We start from the raw sequence: 19,964 nt of genomic DNA on the forward strand, positions 1-19,964 counted from the left end.
AAGCTTCTCTTGTTTTTAGTTACCCAAATTATCTCACTTTGCTAAATGCTACAATAACATAGAATACAGTATTAGAGATGTATTTAATGTCTTTAAAATCAGAAGCTAGCATACATTTTAATATTTGGCATCATTGAATTTGATCTACATAACTAATTGGGTCAAATGTTTGTGGTTTTCCTTAAGCGTCTCAATAGTTTGCTTGATTTGGACTGAACTAAAACAAGGGAAGTTTGGTCTAATTTAACTTCAGGGGAAAAAACAAATGCATACCTGTCTTTTTATTCCATGTATACAAACTTCTGGTTTCAACTACAGCCAATGAAGTGGTGCACCAAATGCTTGTTCTAAATGTCAGTGGTGTTTTCTGTTGCCTTATGAGTTCACCTCGAAAAAGGAACTGTTACAACCTTTTGTTAAAAGACTAAATTTAATATGAGATTCATGTCGATGATGACAGGATGTGCATTTCTAACTAAAAATACAGTTGTAGTTTAATACATCAGTGTTTCACCTGCCGTGTTAAAGCCCCTGTAACGACACTGCATTAAAAATAGAAGTAATTTATCATAAATACTGACAGTGGCCAGAAGCACAGAAACAATAGAAAAGGAAGTGTGTGGGGAGTCTGAGGACAAAGAAAAACTAAAAGTTGTGCATGTTTGATTAAAGTAATTTACAATAAGGAGAACATAAAAGCTGTTCACACTTTTGACAAGCTTTTTTATTTAAAAAAAATAATCTATTTTGTCTTATTTGGGGAATATGCAACTTTTAGCGACCGTTTCAGGTTGTTAGTATAATGCCTTTAAAGAAGCAAAACGGTCACGACCATGTGCCACTACTTCGCCCACAATGAGTCATTTCGAATCTGCTTTCAAATTTGGGGTTCATTTTCTATCTCCTGCTGGTGGTTTACGATGAAAAGTGTGGTTACGACACCGATAGCTACGACCAGGTGGTAAGTTAGAGCTAAAATCGTATTCCAGAACAAAAAATACATTGAAATGGAGACCAATACAAAAATTTTGGATATAGAGCTGAATTGATAGTGTGAGGAATTAGATTATTGTATTGCAATTTAGCTCCCTTATTCCCGAAAAACGTTACATTTCCTAAAAAGCTAATTATCAAACGGGGAAAATGGCAATATGTATAATTTGAATACCATTTAAAGTCAAGAAGCAAATTTAATCACTTTCACAGACAGTTTTGAAGTAACTATTTGACCTTTAAAGCTTTTATCACAACACGCTTTTATCCAGAGGTCGAGTTTTGTAGCCCGAGTTTAGCGGGGTCTTCCTGAGCTCCATAAATTTGCATTTTTCACACTGGTAGTAACAACCTTGTTTGCATTGATAACACTCGTTTTAACGTCTCGCGCTGGTGACGCAGCTCGGGTCACGTGTTGGACACGCACACCTGTGCCAGGATGAACTAATTGCTGTGAAGCGAAGAGACAACTGCAGCGCGCGCGAGAAAGAGAGAGCACCCCCAACCCCCTCCATCACATCGGTTCACACCCATGGGACAAATCCGCCTCTGGGCTGAGATATTCCCGTTGAAAGTCTGTAGAGCAGGTGCAATACACCTCTGTGTCCCCCCCACGCCCACGCGTGCGCAGAGAGCGGATGCCAGGAGCGCGCAGTTTTGCGGCGAGCCCAGCCGTGCGTCTCTGTGCGTCAGTGAGCCTGCGCGGCTCGATGAGCAGCAGCAGCAGCAGCAACAGGAGGAGGAAGACGCACAGTCAGTTATCGTGCCTCAGAGCTGGTCCGGATGGCACAGAGTTCCCGCTGAACGCCAGCGGCAGACGGAACAAGTGGCGAGTCGGGGGGTGGGTGGGGGGTCTGTTCGTCAAACTCAAAGAAGTCGGGATGGACGGGAAGGGCACTCTGAAGATGTTCAGGAAGAAACCGCGGGAGCTCATCAAGACGCCGTCCATCTCAAAGAAGAGCCGAGCAGGAAGCCCCGGGCCACAGAGCGGCGCGGCGTCTGTGAGTAGCGCATCACTTCTGGTTTCTCCCTTGTGAGTGTGTTAGTGTGTGTGTGTGTGTAGAGTAAGATAACCTTCATCTGGAGGGGACAGGCTGGACGGATCTCCAAACCAGGGGTGATTTTATTTGTATGTGAGAGCGGAGGGGCTTTTAACACCTAATCCCAGCTTTTAAAAAAAAAAAAAATTCTGCTTTGCTGGCTGCATGGTGTCTTCAGGTTGACAAACTGTCAACTTCTTGTAGGCAATCACCAAAACGCAGTGTCATGAGGGCAAAATGCGCTCACTGGCACCTGATCTCACATTGGCTCATATCTGGTTAAGTGTTGCATAGGAAGTTCATCTCTTGTGGGTTTCGTTCGTTCAGTTTTTTTTTTTGCACGAGCCGTGAGCGACTGCATTCAGAAGTGGATTGAAACTGCAGTTAGACTGAGAAGAATGCTGAAGCGTAACAATAAAAACAGCTACAACCCCTACTCCACCACTCAGAGAGTTAAGAAAGCAGAGTCCAAAGGCAAGGACAAGCTGGACATACTGCCCAACAAGCACAACATATGGCTCAAACAGGTAGGAGACTACTTCTGTTCAACACCATCCGGCTGCGTGCCGTATTCTGGTTCCTTGCGTCTGCCCGAGATGTTTTTGGTCAGACCAGAAATGTGTTTGACATTGATCCTTAAATTTGTTCAGTGTGTCTCATTTGCGCTTCGTTTGGGGGGAATTTCCAATGTGGCCTCTCCAACCATCATGACATTCGACACTGTGTGTCAAATTGCCACACCCGACGCAGCTTGGAGTCAGGAAGTGTTGCACAACGCAACTCAGGATCTTGTGAAAGGCTTCCTATGTGTGTTTACCAACAGCAGAGCTGCTGCTGCTGGTGCTAGTGGTGGCGGAGGAGGAGGAGGCCGCAGAGGCCATCATAGGTCACTCCTCTCTGCAGGGAGCCTCAACGGTCACTGACCCTCGATCAGATACTAAAACGGCTCAATGCTTTTTCTCTCCCGTTCAATAAATTGAACAGAACTACCGCTTCAAATGCATCGAGCTTTGAATGCGTATTTTACTCCATTAAGAATCGGATGAATGTTGAATTCGCACCAAAGGTTTTCTCAAGGTACTTTTAAAGATGAACAGGTCCGGTTCATTTTCATTAGTGTAAAAACAGATTAAACAATGTAAATGTAGACGGATTCAGATAAAGTTGGGCCCAAATTTAGTCACACACTTGATAAATTTAGAATCAAAATGATGATTATTTAACCAAGAAGTTTGTTTCTCATTGAAAATGAGACGGAGATTTCCCACAAGAGGAGAAGACGTTGTTCAAAGGGTATCATTTAAAAAAGAAGTCTGTTTTTCCATTTCATTTAGACTGGCATGTTAAAATAGTTGTACTCTGCTGTGTAACCTTCGCAAATGTTTTTTGGATTGCAACTGAAAAACCTTCATATAACTGTGGAGCAGCTTTTTGTACATTTCCACTAATATTTTCATGTTTTATCTTTGCTGATGAGCTCCAGGTCTTGGAGGTGGGAAGGCCTCCTTGCCATCACCTTAATCTTCAACCTTCATAGATTCAGATCAGATTCAATCAGAACTCTGGCTGAGTAATAACACTCCCAGTCGGAAGAAACGCATTTCTCAGATTTAATTTGTTTCATTTCGTTTTTTATTTAAAACTTAACTGACCAAGAAAAAGCAGCTTATTGCAGGAATTAATGAGTGGGAATGCTGTTCCCTTTATGTTTCGATTAAAAACAAAAGCAATCCTGGAGCATTTCTTTCTCTTTCATCTGGTATAAATCCTTTTGAAAAACCACTGGAATCGGCAGGTCAAGCCTCCAGCGGAAAACTTAAAATCTGTCTTTCTTTCTCCCAGCTGTCCATTCTCCAGGAGCAGCCTCGGAAAGATGCGGGTGACGCCACCCTCTCCTCCTCGCCCTGTTCCTCCGCCACCTCTTCGAGCTTCACCCCCACCGCGGCGGGCTTTCAGGACTCGTCCCTGTCCTGCCCGGGGACCCCGAGCCCCCAGCACGCCAAGCTGGCCGCCATGCAGGGGGTGGGCTGTCCGTCCCCCGTCCAGACGCTGAAGAGGCCCACCGCTCTGAGTCGACACGCCAGCGCCGCAGGTCCGCCTCGAAAACAACCTTCACTTCCACACAGTGTCTCATTAAAGTCAACACACCTGGCTGCTGAAGGCGTGGCCCTCTGTGTCAACAACAGGGAGGGAGCAGGGGGGGATGTGTGCGAATGTGGCATATTCTTCAATTATGCCATAATTTTGAGGGTAGTTTGTCTGCACTTTGAGGAGCTTACTTGGAACCGTCTCTAAGGAGTTACTCTCTTGAGAACGTCTCGGAGGTGAAATATTTCAGACAAAATTGACCTTCCTGTGTTTCCGTGTCTCCTCAGGGTTCCCGCTGCCATCGTGGGTCCACACTAAAGGTCAGGGAAAGGGGGCCTTGAGCCCGTCCCCCCAGTCCGAGGTACCAGATAGCACGGTGATCGAGGTGGAGGACATCCCTGCCCTGCTGAGGGACGTGGCGCGCTTCGCCGAGGCCGTGGACAAGCTCAAGGATGTCGTGCTGGCTGAGGGTAAGAGGCAGACCCCCGAGCAAAGAAAGAAAGAGAGAGAGGGGTCCAAACATTTTGGAGATTTTCTATTGGAGCTAACTTTGTATATCCGCTTCCTGTGCTCTAATCAGCATGAAATATTATGAAATACTGTCTGTTTTCACGTCGGGGCAGACAAAATACATCTTTGTGTCATTGTGGAGACAGGTATGTTTGTTCTCACGGGGGAGGAGGGGCGGGGGGTAGTTCTCAAGCAGGACAATGCTGTTTTTGGTGACTTTCGACAGCTTCTCACGAGCGATCCGTCGGAAGGCCCTCCTGTCCATCTTACATCAGCCCAAACACGTGTGCTTTATGTGAGTGACAGCAGCGGCGGGCGGAGCCTGCGTGTGCAGCTTCCTCTCTCCGAGCTGACGAGTGCGCTTCCGCTGCGCCCACAGACGCGACCGCGCTCTTGTCTCCTGCAGGAAGCCAGCTTCTTGTTTACTGCAGCCGTGTTCGTGCACTCTGTGCCCCTCCTGCACGACGCAGCCGAGCCTGAAACGGCCTGCGATGGAGCAGAGCCCCGCAGTGGACCGGCTTTACACAAGCAAAACGTCTCGGTCCGTCGTCCAGCTTTCTTCGTAATCTAGTTACAACATATTTATTTATGGCAGATCCTGAAATATTTTTCTGTCTCCTGCTATCTTTTGTTAAGTCACGCTCTCCACCCATGTTGGCTTTCTAAACAGGAAGCCATGATGGATAACTCGGAGACAGAAAGGCCTCGTTGAACACTTCCTCCTCTGACGGGTTGACCTACATCACCGTCACTCTGACTCTCATAATTCTGCTCCTACTACGAAGCTCTTTATTTTATTGTTATGGTACCACTTTGGGGTTTTTCTTTAGTTTTCACTTGCGATCAAGGTGACCTGCCTTCGTGAGCCACAGGAAGCAGATACAGCAGACTGCCAGAGCTGAAGACTAATCTTGCAAATCTTGAGAAAGGGCCACATCCTTTGTGGCACTGCTGCAAAACTGTTCCTTTCTGGGTCACCTGTTGCTCCTCCGCCATTGGCTGAATTCGTCTGACAGACTGTGGGAGAATGAAGGTTCAGCTGCTGCCTTGGCTCCTCCAGCTGCAGGCTGCGCTAGGTAGAGAAAGGGGGGTTGCTTAAATGCGTGAAGAACACAATTAAGCAGGCTGTAGTGACTTCACTGGGATAAAAGCTGACCTTTTGTTTACTTTAGTCACACTGACTGCACTTTGTTTTGCAACACCTTGTGACCAGGGAATTTGTCTGCTTTTTAGCCGAAAGGGAAATAAAGCGATTGCCGTCACTCAGCTGGCTCATAAATGTGCTGTCTTGGCTTTTTTGGTTGTGAAGCTAAGCTAGAAAGCTGGGGGTTTTTTTTGTTTTGTCTTTTTGTTCCGTCGAGATTCCCTTTAAAATATTTGCTTTTTTTTTCTCATTACAAAGCACTTTGAGCTGAAAATGTGCTGTATAAATTAAATTGCCTTTACAATCACAAGCTTTAATGTACCTTATTAATACTGTATGCGAAGTGGAAGGAACTGATGCATCTTGAGAAAAAAAAATCAAAATAATTTTCTTTGCATTCTAGATTTGTAGCTCAAAGCAGTTTCTCCATCAGCTATGAGCAGCTTCCCTGTCGGCGTTACAAAAATTGTCATTGTCACACATCTTGGGTTTGCCTGTAGGCCACATGATAATCGGTCTCATCAGAGCAACTTCTTCTTCTTTGTTGTGTCCTCAACATGAATTGTGGAAAACTCCTTGATGATTTCGTCTTTCTACTCTCTGATAAAGGTCAGACTTTACAGTCGTCATATTGACGGATTGTCCCGATAACCGTGGGAATTAATGCTCCTCCTTGTCGGACCTTTCAGCTCAGCTGGAGATGATTGAACAGAATGCTGTTTATTTTGTTATTTATGCTAATCGGTTAATTCATGTCTCATTTCCTGTTGATCATGAGATTTTAGAGAAGCTCCAGGTCTGTTTGCCTCTTGATGGCCCCGTTTTCATGCCAGACTGCTGCTATTTTATCCCAGCCTACTTTCATTTCCTACACACAAGCCAACCATTTTGTACCAGCACACTTGCCAGTATCAATTCATTTTTCTGGATAGTTGGGTATAAATATATATGTACTGCAGTGAAATATTGAATCCAACTGTATATTTTCTACCAATCTTGTACTGCATCTTGTTTTCAGTGATTCTGATCCCTGCTTGGTTCGACTGACGGATTATAATCCCTAATCAGACGAGAATAACTGAGTTACATCCAATGTTTCCTCACAGCAGAAAGTAAAAGTAGAAAATGGATTTGGAGTGGAACAGCCAGCATCTTTTTAGAGCTAAAAATATTTCAATGTTTTTCATTTTTCTATTTTGTCTTATTGGCTTTAAACCAAAATCCCAATCAGAGATAAAATGTCATTTACCGCATTGCTAACGTTTACCAGAATGAATTTTTAAATCTCTTTTGGTTTAGAGTCTAAACGTTTCCACATTAGTCTCAGCTTGACCGGTCACAACAAATTTTGCTGCACAATAAATTGTCCTAGAACGCAACTTTTAGTAATATTTGAAGCCAATGGTAATGACATAAGAATACAAGAATGTCTATCAAAGACAAACTAAACACTTGACCAGGAAGATAATATTTTAAATATCCAAAATAAAACACAGCAACTAAAAACAAGAAATAAAACGGGAATAAAACCCATACATAACCGAAACTATAAATAAAATGGATTATCAAGTCTCTGTAAACAAAATTGAACTTGAAAAAAATATTCAGAATCCAAATTATCAAACACATTTTACTTTATCATGTGATTAAAGAGGCTTGGTCTCAACAGCCAGAGGGAAGGAAATGTACTTTTATGATGTTCAAGGAAGAAATTAAAGCTTCAGCAGCAGCTGGGTAGTATTGCGACCTGACAATATTAATCTGTAATTAAGCTCTGCTTAATCCATATAACGCACAGGATGACAGGACAATGGTTTATACTCCCATTTAAAGATGGGAACTAAATGATGGGAACTAATGTAGGGAACTAAAGGCTCTCTGCTGCAATGTGGATATTTTTCCGTTTTTACAGTGAATATAAAACCAATAATCCTCCTGCTTGCATCTCTTCTTTTTACGGTGTACATTTACATCATGGAGCAGCAATAGTTAAAGCCTTTACCAGATTTAAATACATCTGTAAGTGGCTCCTGCAGAGATGCTGATTGTTTAACGGAAACATTCACAATCTGTGGCACCGTCTCTTTTTTTTTTTTCCTGCCGTCTTTTTATGCGCTTGTCTCACCCAGCTCTTCCTTCACACAGGTAAGGAGAGCCAGCGGCCCGTGGCACACGAGTGTTTGGGAGAGGTGCTGCGAAACCTGCGTCAGGTCATCAACACGTACCCGCTGCTGAACACGGTGGAGATCCTCACTGCTGCTGGGAAGCTCATCTCCAAGGTCAAAGGTGAGGAGACGGCGGAGGAGGGTTTCAATGTGCTGGGGGAAACTGCTGCAACCTGAACATCTGGATGTTGCTTCAGGGTTCCACTATGAGGCGTCCAACGAGACGGACAAGAAAGACTTTGAGAAGGCCATCGAGACCATTGCAGTCGCCTTCAGCAGCAAGTAAGTGCAGCAAGGTTATATTTAGCAGCCGTAAGTGAAGCTGCTGTTTGTTGCCGTTGGAGATAACGTTCTTGCTTCATAACGGTGTCCACACGTATTTGACATACTCTAGTGGTGTGTGTGTGTGTGTGTGTAGGTGTGTAGTAGTGAGCTGAGAGTCTGATGTTGGGAAGCAGAGAGAAGTGCTTGATGGTGACACATTTGCATGAGCCAAAGCTGAAAACAGGAAGTGGCTTTTTTTTTTGTTTTTTTGTTTTTTTTCATCTACCGTCACAAAACCAAAACTTGAAACTTTTGTTGACTACCTGAGCTCTAACGGCACAGACTGCACAGCCTGAAGCAACGAGACGATGTGAGAATGATCACCGGAAATCTAATGCACAGGAGGAAACCAGATCAAATCAGTGACTTAAAAATGACTCGAGATTAGTTTGTGCTTTTTGTTTTTTTCTTTTGCTAATTTTCGTAAAAAAATAAACCGGTGAAAAGAGTGCGACGTGTCTGTGCCGTTTCAGGGTTTAGACAGCCGTCAGTTTTAGGAGGAAGTGAGCTGGCAAGAGGCAGTTGAAATCTGCCTGATGTGTCTGTTTCCTCATTCCCTCCTCCGCTCTCCCTCCGACCTTTCTGTCACAACAAAACAACTCGAACATGGAGTACTTTGTGCTTTTGCTGTTTGTCCAACATGACAGACAACCCCGCTTTCAAAGGAAACAAGCTCATTGATTTCACAGAAAAATGATTGAACCTGATAGAGGTGACTTGGTTCAAAACTTTTTATCTTTGTCACTTCCTGTCTCTGCTGTACCTGCAGAGGTTTCACATTAGGCTCCAACCTCTTCCCTTTTTTTCTCTTCTGAAAGCTTAGCTGTTCACAACACCAACATGATGTCTGAGCCGTAGTTTCCACACCTCTGCTACAGTGTCGTTTAATATCATTTACCCATTCATTGATATTCCCATCAATAAATGGGAATATCATTAAAAGTGTGCTGTATTTAAATAACTCTGTTAAAAAAGCTAATCTTGTATAGAGTTACGCTATTATTATAGCTTATGGCTGTAACAACTGAATTAATTGCCAACTAATTTAGTGATACATTAATTATTAACTGGAGTATACAGACTCAAAAGTAGAGAATTTGCTGAATGAATATCAGAGCAGTAATTGGGCCAAAATGGTGCAAAAAATATATAACTTTTTACATTTAAGGGGAAAAAAATCATTTGTCTGTAAATTTGCTCTTCAGCCTGAAGAGGCATAGTTTTTAGCTTAATTTTGTTCAAATTCTGTTTAAAAAAATGTCTTGTTAAGCATCTTCTCATTGCTAGACAAATTATTAACCAGTTAATCCAAAAATTAGCCCTACTACATTACATCGACCTAAAAGAGCTGAGCTTTTCACATGTCGATCAAGCATTCACTTAGCAATGCTCTTATTGCTTTTTAGGTGATATAGTGTTTGTTTTCTTACATATTATTAAAAAAAAGAAATTGACTTGTTTTGTATCTAATTTTGTACTAAGACTTAAGTGGCGAAATGCAGAATGTGGCAATTTTTTCTTCCGATTAATTGTCAGATTAATGGATTGAATAATTGTTCACTAAAATGATCGGTAGCTGCAGCCTTATAACAGTTGACCCTAAAATATAATTTCTGAGAATGAGTATTATTATTAAAGAGACATTAATTTCTATTAAGGCAGAGCTATGACAATTGACAAGTCGGACCATAACACTTTTGCGTCACTTAAAAAAAAAAAGCTGTTTTCTTCTTTTTGGTTTCATTTGTGGTGAGTTACAATAAAATTGTCAGAAACAAACATTTTACAACTTACTGAAATGCACCTGTATCTTCCTCTCCAGTGTGTCTGAGCTTCTGATGGGGGAGGTGGACAGCAGCACGCTGCTCTCCCTGCTGCCCACAGAGAAAAGCAGAGTGAGTTTGAATCCATTACATCCTACATGCCAACTTAAACAGATTTACTCCTGTCCCTAATGAAAACCATAATCTGGAAAGTTTCACCTCTAAATGGTTTGTGTTTTCAGTCGATGGAGAACTTGTATGCTGCAGCAGGTCAGGGAGTAGAAGGGGGTCAATTCAGGAGTGACCTGCATGACAACGGTAGGTGATGAGCTCCTCCGCTCCAATTACTGCTAAAATTAACGTTGAGTAAAATCAACCCAAACCCCTATAAGGAGCCTGATGCGACTCCAGCCTGAAATATTGTTGGTCTCCCCCTGCTGGGTTGAATACCACAGCCCACAGATTTTCAACACTCCTACTGTTTGAATGCTTTGAAAGATAATTTATTGATCCCAAAGGGAAGTTAAATGTTGTTACTAAATTCAGCCAAAGATCTTCAGACGGTGATTCTGTGGACAGGAAGGACTTCCTGTAGCAGTCAGTCTTACAACGAAGCCTCTGACTAAAGACTGTTTATCACAGTTTTATGATTGATATGACAAGCAAAAAGCTCAATTTCTGGCCAGCAGATGCAATATTTCACAGTAACATGGATGACACAATGGGTTGTTGTCAGGTACACCCAACTCGCCTCATTCACCTCTGACCTCCTTTTAATGTCGACCTGGCTGTATGGAGACGTTGGACTTGGGGATATGATCGATGGAAGAGATGGTTTGAGCTTCCTCCTTTTCTCTCTGCTCTTTGGTCCTGCTCTGCATCCATGAAGTCTCCTATAACTATAAAAAAAATATATACATTGTTTGGGTTTTTACTTCCTTCCTTTTCAAATTCAACTCTGTTCAATTTGTATTCATGCCGATGCTTCATGAAGCCGTCCTGCAGCTCCCAGTTCTGATTGGACCAGATTGAATCTGTTTTTAATGTTAAACAAACCCCAGAAGTTTGAGTCTTAGTAATATTAAGTATTTTTAAGTATATTCTTAAAAAACCCAGACATGCTGTGTGAGGCAACAGTGCAAAGGAATGATTTTTCTAACTGGAAGAAACCTTCATGTTGCTCATGTCTTGTAAATGTCATACAAGATTAAAAATCTTTAAAGAATTGCAAAACAAAAAAAAACTGGCAACAACTAAAGTAAATGTTCAGCATTGAGAGATTTAAAATCTTCTACCTGAAACCACTACAAAAACTACTTCAAGCCTAGGCATGCCAGAATGAGGCTCGGATCAAATCAAAGTCGGTAGGAAAAACTATTTATTTTGTTTTGAGTTCCTTGACTGACGAGCGTTTGCGTGTCATTCCGCAGGCCGAGTTGAGGAAGTGGATGTGATTCTCCAGCGCAGTGAGGGAGGTGTGGACTCGGCTCTGGTCTACGCCAAATCCATTTCTAAGTACATGAAGGACCTGATAAGTTATGTGGAAAAGAGAACCACATTGGGTGAGTGGAAATGCCTCGAGCTGAGGCTATCAGAGGACAAATGTCCTGCATGGAAATTTAAAGAACAGAAAAGTTTTTTGTTTTTTTTTTTTGTCTCCAAGTTTGTTTTCTGGTTATCTAGAAGTCACAGTGGCTTGTGAAAGTACTTTACAGGGAACTTTACAATAGTTCATACATGACAGCCACAAAGTTCAATGTGTTTTTCTGGGGGATTTTACATGACGGACAATTATGAAAGTGGAAGGAAAATATTTTTATTTAGCTCCCTTTACTACGATGCTCTTAAATAAATTTCGCTTCAACCAGCTATCTTCAGCAGTTGTCCAACTAGTAAGTGCGCAAAACCTATGTGTATTTTATTCTGTGTATAAAAGCAGCCGAATGCAAATGCGTGACTTATTTTTCAAGTTTAGTTGTGTTACTTTATAAATCCCGATCAGATGTACTAAGTCTTAATATTACTGTGAGTAACTGTAGATGTTTACATTCAGGGATCACATCTTTGACGTAAAATTCTGCTGCAACTATTAGCAAATTTTCTTTAGGCAATGAGTGACAAACGTCATTACTGCAAGTTCTACTATAAAAATAAAGTGGAAAAAAAAGTTAAAAATCAGAAATATTTTTAAGCAACTACTTTTTCAATCTCTTAAAAGTAGCAAGCTATGCTACAAATCTTAATCTGTCAACACATAAGAACAACAAGAGTAGATTTGGTATTGGCTGTTTTCGGTTTTTATTCTTTATGAAATCATTAGCTGTACCAGATTTACATCACTCATTGTGAAGCAATACAATTCTCTACATTGTGTGGAATTAAGTCTCCATATCCTTCAACCACCACAAGGGGGAGCTACAGTGCCAACAGGTTTTGCTACTCTTGTGTTACAGAGGCGGAGTTCGCCAAAGGCCTTCAGAGATTATACCAGTCCTGCAAACACAGCATAATACACGTAAATCCCATTCTTCCTATCTCCAAATATCAAAAATCGCTACGGAAAAGTTCTGACGGTATAGTTAAATCTTCTTTCACTGATATGAACTGTTGTGTTTCTCCCTTCAGCCCCACATGCCCCTCTACTCCATCTACTCTCTCGCTCTGGAGCAGGACCAGGAGCAAAGCGCAGGGCTGCAGCAGGCCAACACCACTCTGCACAATCAGACTTTCATTCAGGTCTCTGCATGACAAACGCAGCTTCTGCTTTTCGCTCTCGATCCAACCCTTGACCTAACGTCTGGCCTTCCCCACACAGCCGCTGCTGCAACGCAAGCAGGAGCACGAGAAGAAGCGGAAGGACATCAAGGACCTCTGGATTCGGGCAAAGAGAAAACTGGTAGGGCCTTTTTCTGTTTTGTTTTGAACTGTATGTAGCTGGTTTGGATTTCAACTTGCGACTGAAAATGACTTGTCTCGGTTAGCTGGAGTGCGAGGCAAATCTGCGAAAAGCCAAGCAAGCTTACATGGTCCGCTGCGAGGAGTACGAGAAGGCCAAAACGGCGGCCTGCAGAGCCGAAGAGGAGGGAGGAGGGTCTACTGCAAAGTCTGTGGAGAAGAAGAAGCGTGTTGAGGAAGAGGCTCGCAACAAGGTCTTCATGAATATTCTTAATTTATTCACACTTTTACCTCTACAGCTACATGACAACAGACATCCGTCTTCCTACAGATGCACCTTGAACATCTTTTTTGAGCTGTGTAATGTGATATACCTATTAGAGAAGTTAAAGCATAAACTTGTGTTTCCAAATCTACACAGGCAGTCGAAGCGGAGGCCACCTATAGGACATGCATTGCAGATGCCACCACTCAGCAGCTGGAGCTGGAGCACACGAAGGTGACGGTGCTGCGGCAGCTTCAGGACGTCATCAAACAGAGCGACCAGACGCTCCGATCGGTCAGAACACGCACAACCAGTCCTGCCTCTGCCGCCTCGTCTCTGCTGCGGACGCTGAAGTGTGTTTAACCTTCTGTCCTTCGTCCTGCAGGCCACCATCTCCTACTACCAGCTCATGCACATGCAGACCGTGGTGCTTCCCGTCCACTACCAGACCCTGTGTGAGAGCAGTAAGCTGTACGACCCTGGCCAGCAGTACGCAGCCCACGTACGGGACCTGCAGCTGCCCGAGCAGCCCGGCATCCTCTACTCGTTTGAGACGTACTCCCCGACCAGCTCATCGTCCAGGTGGGGGATTCTTTCAGAGCAAACGCCTCACACAAAACAAACAAACAAAAAAAACTACCTTACAGCAGGGGTGTCAAATTCCTTTTCATTTCAAGAGCTAGTTGTAGCAGAATGTATTAATAAAACTACATATTGACAAAACTGTTTGAATTATATGGCTTTTGCTGTATCTGGGGAGTATTTCTGAAAATGCAGCATCTTTTCACACTGATGTAATTTGAAACTATCCAGAAACAAGTAATTTGATTTGACAAAATAACAGCTGTTATATTGAAGGTCTCTTTATTTGCCCGTGTCTTCAGAGGAGTTTTGAGGGCCACATAAACAGCCATGGCGGGCCGGATTTAGCCCCCAGACCTCGAGTTTGACACATAGGAGACTGCTGAATATCACAACTGAGACCAGCCTCCCTATTCATGCTTAATGAAAAGACAAATTAGGCAACTTGTGAGGTTGTGAGATCAACAGGATGTTTTTTTTCCCCCCTCCAACTAAAGGGATTTGAATTCAAACTTTAATTTTTTTCTTTCATATAAAATCCCACTAAAATACATTAAAATCAGTGACAAAATCTGAAAAGGTGACAGGAAAAGCTCCAGACTTGTTGAACAGACATCTATATAAAGCACTAAACCAAATGTATGAAATGATTTCAGTCACGGCCACAGACCGAGAAACGACAGTTTCAACACCGACCACCACACGAGTCAGACTGACGGTCCCACCGTCAGTGTGGATCCTTCTGCTGCAGAGACGGAGGCCCAACGCAAGAGTAAGCAATGCCTTCTGAGAACCGCGGACGTCGTTATTAAGGCTTTAAAGCTAAGCTGCTATTTCAATGTTTGCTCCTCCTCTCATTCTGTTGTTTTTCATTTTTCCAGGACAGGGACACAAATCCTGGGGTTCAACAGTGAGCAATGACAGCATGGTGGACGCAGGGCTGGATTCTCCCACTGCCAGCACAAGTGAGTCACTAATTTGGTTTGGTGAACAGTTTTGACAGCAACCTGAAGATTTCCTCTTCACCGTTCCACTAACAAACCAATAAGCCCTTTGAAAGCTCATTTTCCGTGTGCCGACTTATAAACATCTGGTTTTACAAATTAAAAATAAAAATCTCACATTGAACTGTTAAATTTTTAGGCGACATTGCCAAAATGGCTCGAACGTCCTCGACTGGAACAATGTCGTCCGACGAGGAGACGGATGAGAAAGACGAGAAAGATGGAAACGTTTCATCGTTTGAAACTCCAAGTACGTTTTAGCACAGGATCGTCCTTCCACTGCGCTTTCTGTGGTCGACTTCTGCTGTTCTGTATGTGACGACGACGGTTCTGTGCAGATATTAACGGCATGGATCCAGACGTGGTGGTCTCCACCAGACCTTTCCGGAACATCGGCCTGTCCAAAGCGGCCCAGACCCACAAGCTGAGGAAGCTGAGGACTCCTGCCAAGTGTCGGGAATGTGACAGCTACGTTTACTTCCAGGGGGCTGAGTGCGAGGAAGTGAGTCCTTCAACAGGACTTTATTCATTTATTTATTTTGCAAAAGCTCTGAACAATTATATTTTCTGAGGAGTTGTTCTTTTAGACTTTATTTTTCAAATCAACAAGGTAATCCACTTTTCCTCAAACTCTTTTGAGGAAAAGTGGCACAGACTTTAATACACTGTTTTAACGTCTGTAAATTATGTATTTTATTTTTTTTATAAAATGATGACCTCAATCCTTAAACTTTTTAACGGGGTGAAATGTGTTGGAGGACACACGATAAAATCCTATTCATGTTAATTAAATGTAATTTAAATAAATGAATAGATATCATCATCATTGACAAGATAAATTTAAAGACATTAAAGACCTACCTTAATGCCAGGGTTATATTTCAGTGCCAAAGTTATATTCCATTAATTTACAACAGGACATTGTAAATTAATGATTAAAGTTTTGACACATTTGATCGTTAAAAAATGAAGCATAATTAAAGATGCGCCTCAGTTATTGTTTTACAAGGATTGTTTTCCCCACTGTGTGAATGGATTCAGTTTAAACATGAGCCATGTCTAAAATATTCAGACGTTATTGTGCAGCAGTGACAGCTACGTTTACTTTAACATTTTCCATACATCACCATGAGGCTCTGAATGAGCCTCTGCATGCTTCCAGTTTTCTAAACTATAAGTAGAAGCACTTCTGGTTTTGTCTGCACTTCTTTTGAGGGGGCATCAGTCACGGTTAAAAAAACAACCCCCAAAACTTTCAGGCTGATTAATTTCTCTATCCCCTCCCAGTGTTTCCTGTCGTGTCACAAGCGTTGCCTGGAGACCCTCGCCATCCAGTGTGGCCATAAGAAGCTGCAGGGCCGCCTGCAGCTGTTCGGCCGGGACTTCACCCAGGTGGCGAGCTGCGCCAGCGACGGCATCCCCTTCATCATCACGAAGTGCATCTCTGAGATCGAGAGACGCGCCCTCAAGATGAAGGTGAGGAGGCTCCCGGTCTCTCCGTTCAAGACGTTTGGGCCGGTGTCAAAGTGTCGGCCGTGAACCGCTGCTTCCTCTTCGCAGGGCATCTACAGGGTGAACGGCGTGAAGACCCGCGTGGAGAAACTCTGTCAGGCCTTCGAAAACGGCAAGGAGCTGGTGGAGCTGTCTCAGTGTTCGCCACATGATATCAGCAACGTCCTCAAGCTTTACCTCAGACAGGTACACACAGCATCCTGGAACAAGTTCCCACGCTTCATCACTTCTTCTAGTCTCTCATAGTTTGTTTACCGGAGGTAAAATGTTAAGACATTAGATCCATAGGATTGCTGAATATTTGAACTTGCCAAATTTGATAGTTTTTACTTTTTATATCTTTCTGTATTAAATCATTTTGATTAAAATTTGTGTATATTTTATTCCCCTGGATTGGCTAGAAGTCGGTTGAATTTTAAAAACATAATAAAGTGCAATTTTTAAACCGCTAAGCTAAACTTGGGTATAGATGTGTTTTGCATAAATCTCAACTCTTGCTCCAGTGTAGGAACCTCAAGAGACTGTTAAAAGAAGATTGGGCCTCATTTTGCATTGCGTTTAGTTTCAGTCGTCCTTGTTTCCACGTTATCTGAATTCTTCGCGTCCGTTTCCTGTTGCCTCCAGCTGCCGGAGCCCATCATGCCTTTCCGTCTGTACAACACGCTGATGGGTCTGGCCAAGGAGAGCTTGCACAGCGAGGGAGACGCGCCCGAGGGAGAGGAGGCCGAATCGAGCGGCACCAACCCCGTAGCGGTCCGGGGGCCCGAGCTGGTGGACCTGGGGCCCGACTCGGACCCGGAAGTCCTCGTTTTGGTGGACAGTCTGAAGGAGCTGGTGAAGGATCTGCCCAAGCCCAACTCTGCTACGTTGCGGTACATCGTTCGCCACCTTCGAAGGTCAGCTGGCACCCCTAGTGCTTCAACTAATGATTATTTCCGTTCTCGATTAATCTATCGATTAAAATTTGATTTGCACATTCCGCATATTTTTCATTTTAGTCTTTTTTTTATATACAGCATTAAAAAAATGCAAGTAAATAATTCAGTTCCTTTTTTTAAAATAAGATGAACATTTTATTGCCTAAATGCAACAACGTGGCATTCCTTTAGTGAACAGCAAAAAATGCTTCAATACTTTTCAAGTTTTGTCCTTTTTGCTTGATTTGGACATCAACACAGTGATGTAGGATTAATATGTTTAATTTTTGGATTAAACAACTAATTGGACAACCAAAAGGTACTTAATAGATTTGCTTTACAGAATTTGAGCTAAAACATTTTAGGAGTTCTGGGTTTTTCTCTATAATGCAAAATGTATGTATTTGTACAATTTTGGTTTAATTACTGTTCTTTTCTGCAAATTTCTTTTTTTTTTAAGTCTTTACACTCCAATTAACAATTAATCGATTGCTAAATCCGTTGATGATTTTAGCAATCGATTTATCACGATCAGTTCGATTAATCATTTCAGCTCTAAATAAAACCACTAGTTTCCAGGCGATCCCACCGACTACGTTTCTGTTGATCCAGGATTGCAGAGCTGGAGGAGGACAACAAGATGAGCCCCAGCAACTTGGGTATTGTGTTTGGGCCCTCCCTGATGCGTCCCCGTCCCACCGGGGCCACAATATCCCTGTCCTCTCTGGTGGACTACCCTCATCAGGCCCGCATTGTGGAGGCCCTCATCGTCTTCTATTCCCCCATATTCCAATCGAAAACTTCCCACACCAACAAAATCGCGCGCTCCACATCTACCTCCACGCAGCAGGTGGGTGCTGGGAAATATTCCGGCCAATACATAAATATTCGTAAACCTAGAAATGTTTCTTTTCTCTTGATACAAACTTCCGACATCGTTCCTAATTGTAGCATTTAGAATTCGAAGAGTGACGTCTCATAAAATTGCAATTAAATACATTAGTTTGCTGGAACATGAGGAAATGTAAAACATGAAGCAGTTTTAAAATATTTTCCAACCAATCTATTGAAAACGTTAAAGCATATGTCAAACTCGAGGCCCACGGGCCAAATCCGGCCCACCAGAATTATTTCTGTGGTCCTCCAGGCTCCAGCCGGCCACAGAAATACAACTTCAAGGTAATAGTTGTGTGTTTACATATTATTTTATCAGTCAAATTAGTTTTTGTTTGCATGAATTACTTGGTCTTTAAATATAAAGGTACAATATTTTACCAGTTTATCAATTTCTGCCTCAACCGACTCTGAGGACATTCATGGTGTGGCTGGAAATTAGTTTGAATGATCAATTTTTATTTCCTTGCTTTAAGGAGCAAAGAAAGTTGATCAACTTTACATCTGTTGTGTCAATTTTCCATTTGAAATGCACATAAACATCTTTGTAAACAATATAAATATGGTTGGAAAACCCAGTAGCTGTTCAGTTGAAACTATTTTAAGATGGTCTCATGTGATATGTGTTAAATAAGATGCAAATTTCTCAAACATCCCCCCCGTCACCTCACTCAATCAGGAAAGTGTTGGAGATGAGATGGAAAGCACTGGAGATGGAGAAGAGGATGGAAGCAAAGACGACCAGAACAAGCCAGACTCAGACAGGCAGGAGGAGGGCTGCGGTGAGTTTCTACATAAACTCAAATCTGTTGAAATCCTCTCTGAGTAGGCAATGTTTTTTTTTTTTTAAGTTTTGATGCTCATTTCTAATCCAGGAAGTTCTTTGGGATCACTGGGCTCCAGCGAACAGCTCCCCGACTCCGACTCTGAGCTGGACGAAAGCAGCCACAGCTCCGGCAGGCTGATGAAGCAGGAGAGCGTGGTGAGCATGGAGGACGAGCAGCTGAGCTACAGGGACAGCCTGGACCTGTCCGGCCACGCCGCCACCCACACCGACCCGGAGCAGGACCAGGACAACCCCGAAGGAGATGGAGAAGGAGAGCCTCCCGCTGTGCCGGAGAGCGCGCCGCCGGAGGAAGACGCAGCAGCAGCAGCAGCAGCAGAGCAGGAAGTGACGACCTCACTGGCTGAGCTCAACGTGAACCAGTCCAACAACAACCAGCTGAGGTCCCCCGTAGCCAGCCTGTCGGGCGTCCCGCTGGCCTGCCTGTGCAGAAAGAATGTACCGCTGACGAGGAGGCGGGACACAGAGCCCGAGTTTGTCTGATCACAGGATTTTAAATTAAACCAACAAAGTTGGACGTCTGCAAGATACAAATAAATAAAATTGTTTTTATACATTAAAGTCAGTCGAGGATGTACGATGAGACTAAAACGAGTTTTTATTCCACTTTTGTAAAAGGTCATGAATCTGGCAGAGAAACTTCTGCACGCTTTCTGCTCTTTGAATTAACTATCACTTCAAGAAGTTTGATTTACTTGTACTTATTTTCCAGCATTTTTGTAGTTCTATAAACTTAGTGTGAATATCGGTCAGATAAGTTTGTAGTTAGTTCAACTATTGAACAGTTTGCCTTTTTAAAGTGCTGTGAAATTTTAAACTTTAGCAATTTCTGACATGTTTTTCATCTGTCACTGAATGCCTGATTTGTTCTAATAAAAATTGATTTTTATTTTGAAATGTTGTGTATTTCTGCTCAGCATTTTTCACCGAACAGAATAGGGGACCAATGCAGAGCAGGAAGAGCGTAGTTTCTGCCCCCGTCATGATGTCACTAATCTGGTTTTAGGAAGGGCGTAAAGAGGAA

The 19,964-nt window shown here is 42.8% G+C and overlaps 1 protein-coding gene across 2 annotated transcripts; it reads left to right on the forward strand.

Moving 5' to 3' along the window:
* The first annotated feature begins 1,426 nt into the window (after positions 1-1,426).
* On the forward strand, positions 1,427-19,837 carry arhgap45b (Rho GTPase activating protein 45b). 2 transcript variants are annotated; one of them, XM_015036081.1, is made up of 24 exons: positions 1,427-1,994; positions 3,876-4,125; positions 4,409-4,591; positions 7,921-8,061; positions 8,138-8,222; positions 10,087-10,159; positions 10,270-10,345; positions 11,458-11,589; positions 12,481-12,542; positions 12,653-12,763; positions 12,843-12,923; positions 13,009-13,176; positions 13,344-13,481; positions 13,573-13,769; positions 14,426-14,541; positions 14,651-14,734; positions 14,913-15,023; positions 15,112-15,275; positions 16,061-16,249; positions 16,334-16,471; positions 16,910-17,181; positions 17,815-18,052; positions 18,776-18,878; positions 18,972-19,837. In XM_015036081.1, the coding sequence occupies exons 1-24, from the start codon at positions 1,632-1,634 to the stop codon at positions 19,421-19,423; spliced, it is 3,927 nt and encodes a 1,308-aa protein (XP_014891567.1). In that variant the 5' UTR covers positions 1,427-1,631; the 3' UTR covers positions 19,424-19,837. The 2 variants fall into 2 exon arrangements, with proteins under 2 accessions (XP_014891567.1, XP_014891568.1); XM_015036082.1 differs by lacking the exon at positions 1,427-1,994 and adding an exon at positions 2,079-2,560.
* The last annotated feature ends 127 nt before the right edge of the window (positions 19,838-19,964 follow it).

Source organism: Poecilia latipinna, unplaced genomic scaffold, assembly GCF_001443285.1.
Source record: "Poecilia latipinna isolate Pla-1442-1.1 unplaced genomic scaffold, P_latipinna-1.0 Scaffold357, whole genome shotgun sequence".
NCBI classification, from domain to species: Eukaryota; Metazoa; Chordata; class Actinopteri; order Cyprinodontiformes; family Poeciliidae; genus Poecilia; species Poecilia latipinna.

Coding starts and splice junctions, on each gene's coding strand:
- arhgap45b (XM_015036081.1), top strand. CDS start 1,632: ATGCCAGGAGCGCGCAGTTTTGCGGCGAGCCCAGCCGTGCGTCTCTGT. Junction 10,346..11,457: donor GAGTGACCTGCATGACAACG/GTAGGTGATGAG, acceptor GTCATTCCGCAG/GCCGAGTTGAGGAAGTGGAT. Junction 18,879..18,971: donor CAGGCAGGAGGAGGGCTGCG/GTGAGTTTCTAC, acceptor TTTCTAATCCAG/GAAGTTCTTTGGGATCACTG.